Source organism: Balaenoptera ricei, chromosome 19 (assembly GCF_028023285.1).
Source record: "Balaenoptera ricei isolate mBalRic1 chromosome 19, mBalRic1.hap2, whole genome shotgun sequence".
NCBI lineage: Eukaryota > Metazoa > Chordata > Mammalia > Artiodactyla > Balaenopteridae > Balaenoptera > Balaenoptera ricei.
In genome coordinates, this window is record NC_082657.1 from 50,025,267 (window position 1) to 50,042,084 (window position 16,818).

The following is a 16,818-nucleotide window of genomic DNA, read 5'->3' on the forward strand; positions in this document are numbered from 1 at the left end:
AATTAATTAACTAACTAACTAACTAAAAAAAAAAAATATATATATATATATATATATATATATATATATATATATATATATAGTTAGGGATCACACTACCTGATAATTATGCTCAATTTCACATTTAGACAGAAAAGAAAATGTGTCTGGAAATTTGTCGTACAAAGAATTTCAATATCTTCTGCTCCGGAAATGCACCTTGTTCTTTAGATTTCCCTGAGGCACTTTCACCCCAGCCTCCTTCTGACTTGCATTTTTTTTGTTTACATGGTGGTCTCTCTGAATGTCATTACTATCAGCTTCTTGGGGGCAGGAATGGTGCTTTGGACATTTTTGTGTCTCCCACAACACCTGGACCTCAGAACCACTGAACGTGTATTTGCTATATGTATTGAAAAATCCTAAGAACAATTTGCTTATCAAATTTACAGTTGACTAGGAAGGACTAGAAAAAGTAGCTAATAAGTTGAATGTCATAATCAGAATTCTTAAAAATCTCAAAAGGCTGAAAAATGTATAAAAAGAAAAGTAAATAATAAAACCTGAATTCAAAAACACAAAAAACACTGAAATTAATAACATAATAAATGTGTTTAACAGTGAATTACACACAGCTGAAGAAAGAATAATGAACTAGAAGATAGCTCAGAGGAAATCATCCAAAATGAAACACAAGGAGAGAAAGAATGGAAAATGCAGATGAAGGCTGAGACAGAGAGGACACACTAGGAAAGTCATACCCATGTGTAATGGAGTAATACAAGGAAAGGAGAAGGAATGAGGCAGAAACAATATCTAAAAACATAATGGCTGAGAATTTTTCAGAAATAAAGATATCAAACCACAGATTCTGGAAGTGTAGCAAATTCCAAACAGGATATAAAAATAAACCCATAACTAGAGACATTGTAGTGAACCTGCACTATAATCAATCAAATACAAGGAGAAAAATCTTAGAAGCAGCCTGGGAAAATAGATTACCACCAAAGAAACAGAATTTATATTTTTAAATTAAATAAGATGCTTATAGCATGAGTCATTTTTTATTATTTGACACTTTAACCAAATTTTCAACTTACTTTGGAGCCATATGAGGTTTTCTTCTAAAGCTGGATGTAGAATTTGAAGGGCTGTTGAACAAAAGAGGGAGATTTGATTTATTCTATTTAGCTCCAAGGGAGTGGACCAAATACCAGTGTTTGGAAGGTCAAAAATAGACAAACAAACGTATCTCTATTTAAATAAGGAAGACATATCAAATAGTTTGAGTTATTAAAACCAGGGATAAGTTACCTTAGATGATAAATAAGATCTCTAACATCGAAGGATTTGATTAAAAGGCAGATACATGAATTCATTTAACAAATATTTATTAAGCATCTACTATGTACCAGGCATAGTTATAGATACTAGGGATGTATCGGTGAACAACAATAACAAAAAAGACAAAAATCCCTTCTTTGGAGAGCTTATACTGTAGTGCAAAGAGACAGAAGCATGATAAATCAATCATGCACTATGTTAGAAGATGGTGAGTGCTCAGGGGAAAATATAGAGCAGGGTAAAGGGGATCAGGAGTACGGGGGGGAAGGCTTGCAACTTAAAGTGTGATGGTCAGAGTAGGCTTCATTGAGAGGTATTGTTTGGTCAAAGACCTTAGGGAGGAAAGAGAGTGAGCTATGAGGATCTAAGCAGTTAAAGGGAACAGGTTGGTGGGAGTCACTTCCAACTCTATAATTTAGTCCTATCACACATTTCAAAGTAAGTTTGGAATTTTAGCAAATGAAATTCTATTGATTATTGTGAAATAATAGAAACCGAGATGACTTCCTATATTGTGTTTATTAATGAAAGCTGTTCATCCCTACTATAACATCATGGAAACTTTGCATTTGAAAAACATTTCTTTTAAAACTTCCATATTCCGGGAAGGATGTTGTACCTTCTGTTGGTATCTCAGAATTTGGAGATTAGAGCAGATAATTAGTATAAGCTTGTTAGAGAACTGGGCTGTCATCTTAAGAAAGAGATGTAAAGAATCTTCACAGAGCATTCAAAAGTAGAATTGTAGGTTTGCTCTTCAGAATCATATTGCTTTTTGAAGAAAAAAAAAAAAAAAGAAAAGCCAACAAACACCCAGCTGCTTTGATTCAAAAAATAATGTTTGTCTCTGATGTTGAGTTCTGCAGTGCCAGGCATTTGAAGTATAGAGGGCTTTGACATGTGCAGAATGAAAAGCCAAGAATATCTTCACTGTTAACTTGTAGTCTTGTGTTACAGGCACACAAAAAGTCCCTTTGGACGGTTGAACCCAAGGAAGGCACAGTTCCCCCAGAAAGTGATGTTGAACTGACACTGACTGCCAACCTGAACGACATACTGACATTCAAAGACACAGTCATTTTGGACATTGAAAATAGCAACACCTACCGGATACCTGTCCAGGCTTCAGGAATTGGCTCCACCATTGTTTCAGATAAGCCCTTTGCACCAGAACTCAATTTGGGAGCACATTTTAGGTAAGGAAATATCATGGACCAATTTTTATACATATCACATATATTCTATAAGCTGAGCATCACTCCTACTTTGGAAAATTATTTTTAAGTAAACAGAACTAGCCTCCTCAGCCCCCTCCCTTCCCTATCTTCACTTTTCCCCCTCCAGATGGGTTCATTGGCCACGAGAAGACATTTCCTAGTCATAGTTTGGTTACATTCTCCAAGCTGTGTCCCTCTACATTAGAGAAGAGATGGTTCAGAGGAAGTATATTCTTCTCTAAAACTTATAGTGGCTTCTCTGTGACAAATTCAGAATCTTGAACATGATTTCTCTTCTTTGATTCCAATATATTGTTAATTCCTCTCCATGAATGTAGAAAATACAAATGGATCTTAGTGATAACCTAAGTAGAGTATAACTAGGAAGGTAAAAATATATTGCAGGGACTTCCCTGCTGGTCCAGCGGTTAAGACTCCACGCTCCCAATGCAGGGGGCCCCGGTTCGATCCCTGGTCAGGAAACTAGATCCCGCATGCATGCCGCAACTAAGAGCCCATGTGCCGCAACTAAAGATCCCGTATGTGGCAACGAGGATCCCACGTGCTGCAACTAAAGACCTGGTGCAGCCAAATAAATAAATAAATATTTTAAAAATATATATATATATAGCAAATGTATCTTATCAGGTATTGCAAAGCCAGTAATTTTTTTTTTCGTATATGTTCTCTGCTTGCCTCCCCACCGTAGCACCAACAACTGAGATGGTTGTAGTTGGCTCTACCTGATCACTCAGGAAAAGCTAGAGAGTCTAAATATTTAAATAAAAGGTGGTACAGTATAGACATCTCTGAGCAGAACAATCTAAATGTGACTCTAAAAATGTATGGGGTTTGAATACTAACCATGGAGGATATGTGTGAGGATTTGTTTATGGTTCCTCAGAAGAGTCATGCATTGTCACTAGTTGACTCTCAGGAGCCAGCTGAATTGGTGCCTGTTTGTTTCAGTACTGTGAACAGATCTCAAAGGGATGATCCTGCCTTCTGGTCTAAGGCCCTGAAACCAAGATGGACACACTGTGTTTAGAGATGTACCTGACAAAATACCATTAGGAACCCTCCCCACAAACCCATCCATACCTCCTTTCCTCTGCTCCATCTACAAAATATGGCACTTAATTGAAAATACCATAAACCAGTAGGAATTAAGTAATAGGCAAGTGAGATCGTTAATTGCATATGTTTTCAGAGAGGCATCCAATTACAGTTTTTGTGTCAACTAGATACAAAAAAATGCTCCTCTCCTCCTATCCATTGACCATATGGTAGGGCATTTTGTCATTGCATACCATTCCTGTTTCCAAATTTATTTGTTAAGTGCATTCAAATATAATTACAGAAAACAATATACTGCAAACCAGACTTAATTACATGTTCTCCTTAATCTACAAATAGTGTCAAACGGCCCCAAAGGGTATTCTGACACTTACCTAGAATTGGAGGGATAGCTGATAGTTTTCTACGAATATAAAAGCAACCTATAGCTTTTAGCTGCCAATTTCTGCTCTGCCTAAACCCTATTGTTCTTTTTTTTTTTTTAAAGACAGGAGGAATTTTTTTTTTTAATCTATTTATTTATTTATGGCTGTGTTGGGTCATCGTTTCTGTGTGAGGGCTTTCTCTAGTTGCGGCAAGCGGGGGCCACTCTTCATCGCGGTGCGCAGGCCTCTCACTATCGCGGCCTCTCTTGTTGCGGAGCACAGGCTCCAGACGCGCAGGCTCAGTAATTGCGACTCACGGGCCCAGTTGCTCCGCGGCGTGTGGGATCTTCCCAGACCAGGGCTCGAACCCGTGTGCCCTGCATTGGCAGGCAGATTCTCAACCACTGCGCCACCAGGGAAGCCCCTGTTCTTCTTTTTGATATAAAATCTTGATGCCAGCAATCTCCATAAGAATCATCAAAAGCAGGGATGGGAAAACTGCAGCCCATTGCTTGTTTCTATAAACAAAGTGTTATTGGAAGACAGCCACGCCCATTCATGTACATATATTGTCTACAGCTTCTTTCACACTACAGTGGAGAGTTGAGTAGTTGTGATGGACCACGCGTCCCAAAAGGTCTAAAAATATTTATTATTCAGTCCTTTACAGAAAAAGTTTGCCAATTTTTTGGGCACAGGTATCTAAAGAAATACCCATATGCCACCTCTTCTGATGGCATATTTTTGGACAATTCCTTTAAATTTTCAGAGCTTCTGTTTCTTCATCAATAAAATTAATCAATATGCTTATTATTACTGGGGTGCTATGATGAGTGAAAGATATACTGTGAATAAGTGACAGAGACCCTGCCTAGTTTATAAAATAGTATATGTTATTTATTATTTTCCCCAAAACCTACATTTAGCCCTGAAGTCAAACTACAAAGTGAAGACTCCAAGGAGCATGCCCTATTGGACATATATTTAGCTAATAATGGTTATACCTGACAACTGGCAAACACTCCTTATTATTTATCAAGCTTCAACTTGCTTATTAGACATGGTGTCTTTCCAAAGGAGGGACAGATGGGATGAAAACTCAAAGCCCCAAAAAATAAAAAATTTTAAAAGTCCTGAGATGAGTTTTTTCCCTGAAAAGAATATTTTAAAGTAAGCTTATAGTGGAACCTAGAAAAATGGTACAGATGAGCCGGTTTGCAGGGCAGAAGTCGAGACACAGATGTAGAGAACAGACATATGGACACCAAGGGGGGAAAACTGCGGTGGGGTGGGGATGGTGGTGTGCTGAATTGGGCGATTGGGATTGACATGTATACACTGATGTGTATAAAATTGATGACTAATAAGAACCTGCAGTATAAAAAAACAAACAAACAAAACAACTAATACTGAACTTTCATTGGGTTATTTGTATGGAAATATGTTAATATGTTTCAGACATTACATGAAATTTCTAAAAATCTTATATGTTCTGGTGTAATGTTATAAGTCATAATTCTAGTTATTACTTTAAAATGTATATCTCAGAAATAACTAAATTTCCTTGTCAATTGCATTATTATGAACTTTCATCAAATCTTTAACTGTGGTCATTTTAAAGTCTTTTGTCATTTACAGACAGTTATGGGTGTACTCTGATGCTTTTGCAAATATGTTCCTATAAAAGGGTTTCATCTTCAAGAAATTCATGGAAAAGACTCTGACAAGTACAGGTTTCTGTTAACTGACTGTACTGCTGAACTGAATGAATAAGCATTTTCAGAACTCTAATGAAAAACTGATGAACTCATAAAAGTGCTAACAAAAGATCAAGATGAAAAAAAAAATTAATTACATGGGACTGAGTGAACTGATGAGGATGAGTATAATTTTTGTGACTTTCTGTCTGAATTAAAAAAAAAAAAAAAATCCCACAAGGACTCAGAGGCAAAGAATATACAAATCAATTTTCACTGCAAAGTAAAGGAGCTGTTACAGTGGAGGATTACTGGACTGAATGTCAATATTATGACATAGTATGAGTGTGTTTCATGTTTGGTAACTGCAATCATTGTTGCTTTTGTTGTGGTCATCCATGTACAATGCTTGGTGTCAGTCTATTTATCTATTGTAAAAATAAAATACAGTGTGTGTGTGTGTGTGTGTGTGTGTGTGTGTGTGAAAAAAATAAATAAATAAAGTAAGCTTATAAATCAGTAAAAAAAAAAAACAAAAACTCAAACAAAAACACATTTGAACTACCTCCAAGATCTTAGAAATTTCAGTGTCTAGCAAAGAGACAGACAATAAAGAGGTCTTTAGTAAATATTTGCGGAATAGATGAATGAATGCATGCATGCATGCATGAGTAGTAGCATCTTTAAAGCACATTAGTCTGAGATAAATGACCTATCCAGGTGGTGTTCTGATGGATTATAGTCCCTTTGACCTTTGGTAAGGTTTAGAGGATATGTGTTGTTTCTCTTTAAAGTTCCCTTCACATTGAGTCCATCACAAGACATTTAACTAGTTACTAGAAATTGACTCAACACAATTTGAAATGTACTTCTCCTTCAGTAGCTATTTTGCTTTCACTTCTCAGTACCATTTCTCGTAAATTGAAGTGATTTTCACATGAACTGTATCTGTGTGTTATGTGGCAGCTTAACCTGCTGAGAAAAACTGGGGGTGGATGGGGCCACTTCCCCACAGCCCCTTTCCTGGTGATGGCAACTCAGGGACCAAACTCAAGTCTAATGAATGACCTGACGAGTAGATGTCACCTTGTCCTAGTAGTTCCTAGCAGTATCACCATTTAGCCTTCCTACAGTAAAAAAAAAAAAAATAATGTCTATTTTGTTGCTCACTTTTTAAATACTTCCGGAGGAGTAAATCCCAAGGCTGTAGAGCTGAACAAAACAACCCAAAGTTGAATCCTCTCAATCCTTGCCTCCTCTTTTCCAGCCTGGACACCTATTATTACCGCTTCAAGTTGACCAACAAGGGACGTCGGGTCCAACAGTTGTTCTGGATGAATGAAGATTTCTGTCCCCAAGAAAAGCTGGGTAAGAAGAGACTGGCTAAGAAGGGGCGTGCTGAGAGCCAGTGCCTGTCCCAGTGCTCCCAGGCACCCAGGGATCCTCAAAGCCCCGTGTTTCAACTCCACCCCATCAGGATGGAGCTGTACCCAGGCCAGACGATTGACGTGATACTTGAAGGCTATTCTGCCACTCCCAGGGTAAGAGGACACACATTTAGAAGCTATTATTCTCCTAAATAAATCTTTGCTCTGTTTCTTAGGAGAGTCCCTTGACATTTATCTGAAGAAAGGCTGTGGTTTCTCAAGGATTGCATACAGCACTGAGTTACCATGGCAGCACCCATTGCATTCAAGGTTCAGCTCTGCTGAGTTTTCTGTTTGTTTCTACAGCTACCATGAACCCAATCTTAAAATACTGTTTAAAGCAGGTTCTCATCCCCAGAGTCAACAGAGCCAGCAAGTCTCTGGTAGAGGGACATCCAGTGTTCAGCCAAAGCTAAGCCCCTGATTAATACTTAGCAGTATTCACTTAATATTTATTTTTAAGAACATGTTTTTATAGACACTGTCGGCTGCCTCTCCTATCCAGGTATTGGGATATCCTTAGTTCCTTCCCTCTCAGCTTGACTCAACAGCATCACATTTATAATCATCATCCTTTTATGTATCAATGAAAGAGCCGCATTTATCTTCAGCGACTCTGATGTTCTGCTCTTATTCACATTATCACCATTCTGCTTAAGACATTTAGGCAGATCCAACCATGTGTCTGTTTATTCCTATTCCCTCATGGAGGCTGGAAACCATTAAAAACCTAAAAGAAAGACTTCTGAAATCACTTACAAGCCTCTTCACAAAGGCAGACTTTGTGAATGAGAAGTGATGGTTACCTGAGCTCCTGCTGGGTCACCAAATTAGGATGTGATGCTGAACTTTCTCCTCATGAAAATAGGAAACAGTAAGAAATTGCCTCCCAGCAGACGAGATGGGAAAGCTGGTTCCCTGCTTAGCTCCTCGAGGGTCACGGATGGCACTTTGCTTCACTTATGTTGTTTCTTCACAGAACATTTTCAGGAAAAACACATCCTCAGTTTAAAAAAGAAGGTTATTTCCCGTTATGGAGTATATAATATGTTCTTTCTCTCTGTTACTGAGGGGTTCAGCCAACTTTCACTGAGTATGTACCACATGACACACACCGTGCTAGGCACTAAGGATGCAAAGATGAATAGAATGCAGGCCCTCATCTCAAGACACTGACAGTCTGTTGCAGGCATGTTTACAGTGTTGTTCTCAAGAGTTGACTGTATTTTAAAGGCATTAAATCTGAGCTGCTGGGGTTCTAAATTCAGTTGTAGCTTTACTAAAAGCTCCCCTGTATTCCAAGTTCTGCTACATAATTGAGAAGAGACTTGAATTCATTAACATCTGACACCTGAGCAGTCTTCAGTAAAGGCTGTTCATGTTATAAATTCACTTTGGGTCCTTTCTACTCTATAAAAATCTAAGGCTCTTGGGTCCAAAGAAGTGTTAATTACCATACACGATTTTTAAATATTCAAATGTGAAAGGCAAAATTTTTCCAGCCAGCTTCCAACTACCTTGATAAGACATTGTGTAACTACCATTGAATTCTAAGCCTATGAATAATTTTTTTTTCAACTGTAGTTGATTTACAATGTCGTGTTAGTTTCAGGTGTACAGCACAGTGATAGCCCATGAAGAATTTTTATCTGCCTCTTCCATCACTGTTTTGTGTATCTAGTTCCCTAACAGCCCTGATAAGTCTTCCATATATATACTGGATGAGCTGAATGTAAATTGATTGTGTCCTCAGGGACAGTCAGCAGTAGACACAGGACCCATCCTGGACACATCTAACCAATCAGACTTTGTGTGACAGAGACCCATCCCTGACATGCACTGCTCAGAAAAATGTGCTCCTCCCTGGTGTCCCCAGGCAGGTAGTTGAGAATCATTTTGCTGATTGTTGAGAATTAGGTCTTCCAAGCTATAGAGGTTCCACAAACGCTGGTATATCTTGTCTGCAGATAGTCAAAGAAAAGCTGGTGTGCCACACCATCATCGGGACACAAAAGGGGAAGAGCCTGGTGATGACGGTGAACATCATCTGTGACTTCGTGGCACCGTTCATCCAGCTCTCCACCAAGCAGCTCGTATACCGACTGGAGAAGGTCAGTGGGGCTGTGTTGGGGAGGGCCGGGCACTCCAGCTAGGGTTGCACATGTTCACGCTTTCATTTCAGAAGCTAAATTAATGGGAATCCTGTTAACACCCACACCCAGCCAATGTTTTTTAAGCTTCAGAGGCCAATACACATTCAACTAAAAATTCTGAATCTAAACCTACATTCTTTTGAAAAGTGAATTGCCATAGAAATTCTACTTCCATCATTCCTGATGTATAAGACCAAAGTGAAGGGGTATTGCAGTGCACTGAAAATGCATTTCAGTCCATCATTTTACTCTAACTGGGTAAAATAAACATCACAGTATAGAAATGGTTGGAGAAGAATTATTGATAATTACAGTAACCAGTAAGAATAGCTACCACTATTGATTGGTACGTGCTGGGCATTGAGCCATGTTCATTACATACATTTTCCCATTTGTCCCTCACAGCAATCTGTGCAGGAGCTTCTCTTTCCCATGATACACAGGAGGAAACTGAGACCCAAGTTAAGCTATTTTGTAGATCACCTAACACTGCTTGGGAATAATCAACTTAAACTATTTGATTCACATTCTTTGATGTATATGCCCATAACTGTCTATAACTTCATGTGCCGTTAAGGGTGAGTGGTAAGTGGGGGAGGCCCAGAACGGGAGAGATGGGGATGACTGCTGCTCAGGGCAGTGGGCTGGGTGGTGAAGAGGAGGGGAGATATCACAGCAGGACTTGACCTAGTCCTAGGCAGGTTTCCAGCAGAGAATTATTTACTGTTCAGGACAGGTATGTGTGGAACATTTCCTCTGGGTCAAGGGCTGTGTGGGTGCTAAAAATCTAACATAGTCACAGCTAAGAGACTGGTTGAGGTTACAAACTGTCAACTAACTATTAAAATTTAATTGTCTAAATTATAATTCTAAACAGTGCTATGAAGAAGAGGTATAACTTGCAGTGAGAGTATATATCAGGAGACATGACCTTATTTGTACGTGAGGTCATAGATGGCTTCCTTGACCAAATGCCTCAAGTTGTGACCGGAAGGACAAATAGAAGTCAGTCTGGTGACAAGGGGGGGAGAGAGAATTGTAGGGAACAGCACATGCAAAAGGCCTGAGTCACGAAAGAGCTTGGTCAGCATAAAACCTGAAGGGCCACCTCAGACAGAGACTATGCCAAGAATGACAATGAAGTCCATCTAGAGAAGTGGGCAGGGGCCAGGTGTGTGTGGCATGACTGGGACACATGTTGTGAACTTCGGGTTTTGTTTTGGGTGACCATTGGAGGGCTTCAGGGAAGGGAGTGACATGGTCAGATGTATTCATTGAAATAGTCACGCGGGCTGCGGAGTGGAGTATTTATCAACACCTACCATGTGCCAGGCACTGTGTCGGGTCGTAGAGATACAACAGTGAGAATAGTCCCTCCCTGATGAACTTCACAACCAACTGGGAAGACCAAGCATTAAGGAAGATCCCATGGTGTGATCTGTGCTGTCACATGAAAGGACTGGGTGTGGCAGTGCCTAACCAGTCATGGGGGAACCAACCAGGGTTCCTTCTGTTAACGGAGGCTAGCAGGAGTATGTTCAAGACCATTTGTTCTGGTGTATTCTATATATATTGTTCATATTAAATAAACATCTGGATAAGGTGCTCTGCCAGGAGATGAATAAGGGAACTTATAGGCTAGTACGGGAGGTGAGATGTACAAGTTCAATTCAAATCAACAAATAATTTTTGAGCACCTGCAGTGTATTAGACAGTAAAGACACAGCAAAAACCCTAACCTAACAAACTGGTGGGGAATGTAGACACTGAAGAAGTAGGATAAAAGTTTCAGTTACAGGATGCTAAACTAACTGTGACAATCTCCATGAGACATATAAAATGAAAATACTACCAGAACTCCTTCTACAGTTATTAAGCTTTCATTGCTGTTTTAAATTCTTCCTTTTTTAAGTAATCAGGAAAGATATTTACTGGCAACAGCTGTGCCAAATTTGGTTGCATCATATTCTCTCTAAATGTAGCCATTCAGAGAACATTCAGTGAAGATTTATTGAATAGCTATTCTGTGCAAGACATTACAGTATATGATAAATATTCAGCTTAGTTTCCTATTAGATTTTTTTTCCAAAGTATATAAACACTCATAAAAATGTGTGGGTAGTGTTCCTTTTCTTCTGTTTATATCCTTTAGCCTTGTGTTTTTTTTTAAAGCACATTCTTGTTTAAATGTCTATTGTTTGAATTTATCACTAGAATAATAAATAGCATAATAAATAAATAGCAAATATTTTGAATATGACAGTGACTTGTTGAATTTAAAAAATGAATTGAGTCATTACACCCTATTTGTTTTTGCCCTTCTCTCCTTCCTCCCAAATATCACAAGTTTGAAATCTGTCCTACTACTGTATTTTTCATTGTTCATTTCCTGCTCACATTTTACTCCATATCAGGGACAATGAAGAAATGCGACTTCATTACCCAGGGTGTGCAGGAGACCTGTCTTGGTACACCCAATTATCCATTCTGTCTCTTTGTTTTTGGCTCAGGGCAGTGTATCTGATTTAGTACGTTAGACTTTAATGATACCAAGCCTGCCTATGGGAAGAATTTTTCTATAACCGTTTCCTCAGATTTGATCTGCTGTATAACTATTGTACCATTCATAAGCCACAGAGATGAAACCACTTCTCTGTGGAATTGAAAAGGTCAAATGAAACTAGCAGTCAGTTTGCTTCATGAAGTCCAGAAGCAAGTCCTGTCTCCTGATATTTGACGAGACAAACAAGCCAGAGAGAAAGGGTCATTTTTAAAATAGAACGGGTTCTCTGTGCATCGACTCTTTCTCATCACTAACCTCTAAATGGCCTCTTGCCAAAACCAACTGAGTGTGGCTTCTTCACTTCAAAGCTACCTGCAGTGACACAGCAGCCTGGGAGGAAGGTCGAAAGTGCTGCTTCATCCCTCCCCAAACTGTAGTATGAAATCTGCAAGTGCAAGGTGAACCCAGTACCTATATTACCATGTTAGAGGGAGGGGGACAGTGGCAGCTTCTCATGGTAAGTGCCAGACCGAACCTCCGAAAGAACTTTGGGAGTGCACAAGGGGCTAATGAGGTACAACCGATGCAGGTGGCTCAAGCCAACTTTATGGACTGAATGTTTGTGTCCCCCCAAAATTCATACACCAAAGCCCTAATTCCTTATATGATCATGTTGTAAGTGGGGGCTTTGGGAAGGGATAAGGTCATGGAGGTGGAACCCTCATGAATGGGATTAGTGCCCTTATAAGAAGAGACAAGAGAGATGATCTTTCTCTCAGGCATGTGAGGACACAATGAGAAGACAACTATCTACAAACCAAGAAATGGGCTCTCACCAGGCACTGGATGTGCTGGCACCTTGATCTTCGACTTCCCAGCCTCCAGAACTATGAGATGTCAATGGCTGTTGTTTAAACCACTCAGTCTGTGATATTCGTTATAGCAGCCTGAACTGACTAAGACACCATGGACACTGGTCACCCAAGCTCGCTCAGAGCCAGTGGCTCTAGGAACCACAGTGGAAGAAAGACTATGCTGGACAAAGAAGCAGAGGCAGCGGCAGAGCAAAACATGGAATCAGGAGGACTTAACTGAAATTGGAACAGGGAGAAAAGCAAATCAAAGCAAAGGGGCCTGGGAAAAATAGGCTAGAGTTGTTGGAAGAGCCAGGGAATGGGAGGGAGATTCTTTTTGGAGGCCAGAGACTGAGGTTTCCGTACTGATACTAAAGGACCCCCTTTCCAAGGCACACAGTGAACAATGTGGATCCCAACGTCAGAATGAGAAAAATCCAGTCTGACCAGAAACTTCCAGCTTAAGATCCATTTATGATGCTTTCTCCAGTTGAAAAATGAAATTTGATCTAACAGAGTGAACGATGCTTCTAAATCAACTCTCCCAGTGTTATCAGGAAAATTTACAGGAAATAGTTATGAGCGTTTGTCAATATAGCAAGATAAGTATATTTGCAAATTGGGTATTTTAAGCATGAACAGAATATTGTGTAAGGAAAAAATGTTTTATTCATTGTAATGATACATGGGTTCTTCCATAAGATATCACTAATTTATTAAACTTTGTTTTATGATGCTGTGGAAACTTCTGTAGTAACAGTTCTACCCAGAAGCATGGCTTATATAGGGTTTTTAAAACCAGGCAACAAGAAAGTAAGAAAATCTAATCTGTCTTCTGGCTTAAGTAGGATCTCTTCTAGTGAAATAGATACACAGATACATAGATACATAGAAAATATCTATACCTATATCTACATCTATATTAATCCCTTGTAGAGATTTAGATAAATCATTTGGAATGTATGGTGGACTACTGAGAAGTGAACCTATGTAATATATAGATACATATTATCTATATCTTGATAGATAGATATATGACAGATAGATATAATATAAATCCATACATCTATAGATATAAATAGAGAGAATGCTAATTCTGCTGTTAACAATGAATATCAGACATTTGTTGCTAAAGGCTTACTGTGTTTACCATAAGTTGGTTTGTTTCCTCTTTTCTATTTTTTGCAGAAACCTAACACTATCCTGGAACCTGTTTACCAGCCCTTGGTCATGAAGAACATTTCCACCCTGCCTGTGAACGTGTTGCTCTCAACAAGTGGACCCTTCTTTATCTGCAAGGCTGATAAATCCCCACTGCCCTCAATTCCTGAGGTAACTGGGCAGAGGGTGTCCTAACTCCTAGGGGGGTGCTGTGTGTGTGATAAAAGAAGAGAATAGTATTGGTACACTGCCTAATTTCAGTCGAGAAAAATATAAAGAATCCAGGAAACAGAGAGGAAAAATCTAAAATGAGTCATAATATCAATAAATTCTGATATCAACTGGTAGGAAAACCATTATTAACAATGTGAGAGCTTCTTGCTCATTATTATGACCCTTTCCTTCCTGCCCATTATAACGAAGCTCAACTTTAGAAAACAGTGACTTCCCACTAATGAGAGGAAAGATCTTTTAATCCCCCTCAAGTCTGACTAAAACTCAAATTTGACCAAAACTCAAAGCCCCAACCCTAAACCAGCCAGCCCATCTCCAGACAGTGAGAAATGTGAACCAGGCTGAAGCAGGAGGCTGTGAGCTCCCCTGGCCACCAGTCTGGGGCAGGATGCAGTGTTCTCTGAACATTCCCACAAGATCATCCCTGTGATCCTTGGCCGGGCATGAGGACACCAGTAGGAATGGCTGGGCCTGGAGGCAGGTGGCACTGCAGAGCGGTAGGGAAGAAGGATTGAAGGAGAGACCAGCCCCACACCTCACGGTGTTTGGCCTCCCAGTCCAGGGAGATAGCTAATGGAGAAGTGACATAGAGGAGGAAGTGAGGGCAGGCAGCAATCGCAGGATCTCAGAAGAGGGAGCCTGGGACTTAAGGACATCTGCTGTGAGCCACACTCGGGGAGACGGATCTTTGTGGAAGATGGGGGACAGAGCCACTTGGTGAGAGCGTGTCGCAGACAGTACTGCACCGCCACCCTCCCCTGCCCTTCCTTCCTCACTGATTCTTTAGTGGGTCTCATTCAAACATGATTTGGGGGAAAAAAAATAGCTAAGATCTTTGAACAGAGAAATCAAAGGAGGAGATGATCATAAGCAAGAGGCAGATGAAAACCTCCTGCAAGGGAACCTATGCAAGGAAGAAAACCCATAGTACAAACAGGGAGTTCTCTACAGTCTCAGAGAAATTACAGATGATAGGACCTGTCTTTAAAAAGAGCTCAAGGACAAGATACAGGTGTTCAAAGAGGAGGTGAAGAGTGAACTCAAGAGCAGAGGAAAACAAATGGATGAGAAAATGAAAATTCAGGTGTGAGCAGCTTTCTCTGTCTGGGTGGGAGGTTAGACCCACTCTTGTCCCTCCTGAAATCTTAATAAAAGTAGAAATGTTCAACAGGAAAGACACCCAGAGCAATAAAATAAAAGGGCAAGAGGAGGGTATAACCAAATAATGAGAGATTTAAACAAATTCTAGAAGATAGAATGAGGAAGGGAGTGGGTGGACAAAAAGGCACAAAGACCTGAAGCGTAGAAAATTCACCAGTGAAGCGGCAAAGAAGTGGGAGTCATTCAGCCCAAGTAGCCTGGGCTTAGAGGCAGCAAGTGGAGCAGAGGGCTGAAAACAGAGGGATTCTGTGTGCACCGGACAGCTGTGCCCGCTGACCCCACTCAAAAGACTTGGGCAGCTGGCTCTTATCCCAAGACATAAAGATAAATGCTCTTCCCCAGAGAAACTCATCAAAACGGGGAAATTTAATGTTTCCTGTGTCAGTGTCGATACCCCAGAATAATCCCTGGTGTCTGAGTCGTGTGCATCGCCTGATCGTCCCCTCTCTGCCCCAAAAAACTGTTCCATAGACCTGCTGTGCTACAAGAATTGAGAAATTGTGACCTCAGTATTGTCAGGATGCCAGGGTGGGTCAGGAACTACTGTTTCTTGTGATAGCTCTTGTAGTACATTTTGACCTTTTATATTATTTGCACATATAACTTTAATAAAAAGCATACATATAATTTTAAAAATAAAGAACTTCTACAAATCAACAGGAAAAATACCAACAACCCAATAGAAAAATAGGCAAAGGAAATGAACAGAGAGTTCACAGCAAGAAAAAGAAAATAGCTTTTAAATATATGAGAATATGCCCAACTTTACTCATGTTAGAAAAAATGCAAATTAAAATTACTATGAAACACATTTTTTTTCCTATAAGATTGGCAAAGAGCAAAAATTAGATAATGCTCTGTGTTAGGGACAGCATGTGGAAACAGGCATCCCCTAAGATGTTGGAGAAGTGTACATTGGAAGATAGTATGGCAGTAGCAGTCAACAGTTTCTTTTTTTTTTTAGTCATCAATTTTATACACATCAGTGTATACATGTCAATCCCAATCGCCCAATTCATCACACCACCACCCCCAGCCCCCCACAGCTTTCCCCCCTTGGTGTCCATACGTTTGTTCTCTACATCTGTGTCTCAACTTCTGCCCTGCAACCTGGATCATCTGTACCATTTTTCTAGGTTCCACATACATGCATTAATATACGATATTTGTTCTTCTCTTTCTGACTTACTTCACTCTGTATGACAGTCTCTAGATCTATCCACGTCTCAACAAATGACCCAATTTCGTTCCTTTTTATGGCTGAGTAATATTCCATTGTATATATGTACCACTTCTTCTTTATCCATTCGTCTGTCGATGGGCATTCAGGTTGCTTCCATGACCTGGCTATTGTAAATAGTGCTGCAATGAACACTGGGGTGCATGTGTCTTTTTGAATTATGGTTTTCTCTGGGTATATGCCCAGTAGTGGGATTGCTGGATCATATGGTAATTCTATTTTTAGTTTTTTAAGGAACCTCCATACTGTTCTCCATAGTGGCTGTATCAATTTACATTGCCACCAACAGGGCAAGAGGGTTCCCTTTTCTCCACACCCTCTCCAGCATTTGTTGTTTGTAGATTTTCTGATGATGCCCATTCTAACTGGTGTGAGGTGATACCTCATTGTAGTTTTGATTTGCATT

The 16,818-nt window shown here is 39.8% G+C and overlaps 1 protein-coding gene across 22 annotated transcripts in view; it reads left to right on the plus strand.

Moving 5' to 3' along the window:
- HYDIN (HYDIN axonemal central pair apparatus protein) overlaps positions 1-16,818 on the plus strand; it is a 446,648-nt gene that overhangs the window by 252,489 nt on the left and 177,341 nt on the right. For all 22 annotated transcript variants that reach the window (XR_009499152.1, XR_009499153.1, XR_009499154.1 and 19 more), the window contains 4 exons: positions 2,281-2,519; positions 6,947-7,220; positions 9,074-9,217; positions 13,805-13,948. Coding sequence is in view for 19 of the 22 variants with exons in the window: in XM_059905589.1 (XP_059761572.1) it covers positions 2,281-2,519; positions 6,947-7,220; positions 9,074-9,217; positions 13,805-13,948 (801 nt within the window). In the remaining 3 variants the exon portion in view is untranslated. The remainder of the gene's footprint in view (positions 1-2,280; positions 2,520-6,946; positions 7,221-9,073; positions 9,218-13,804; positions 13,949-16,818) is intronic.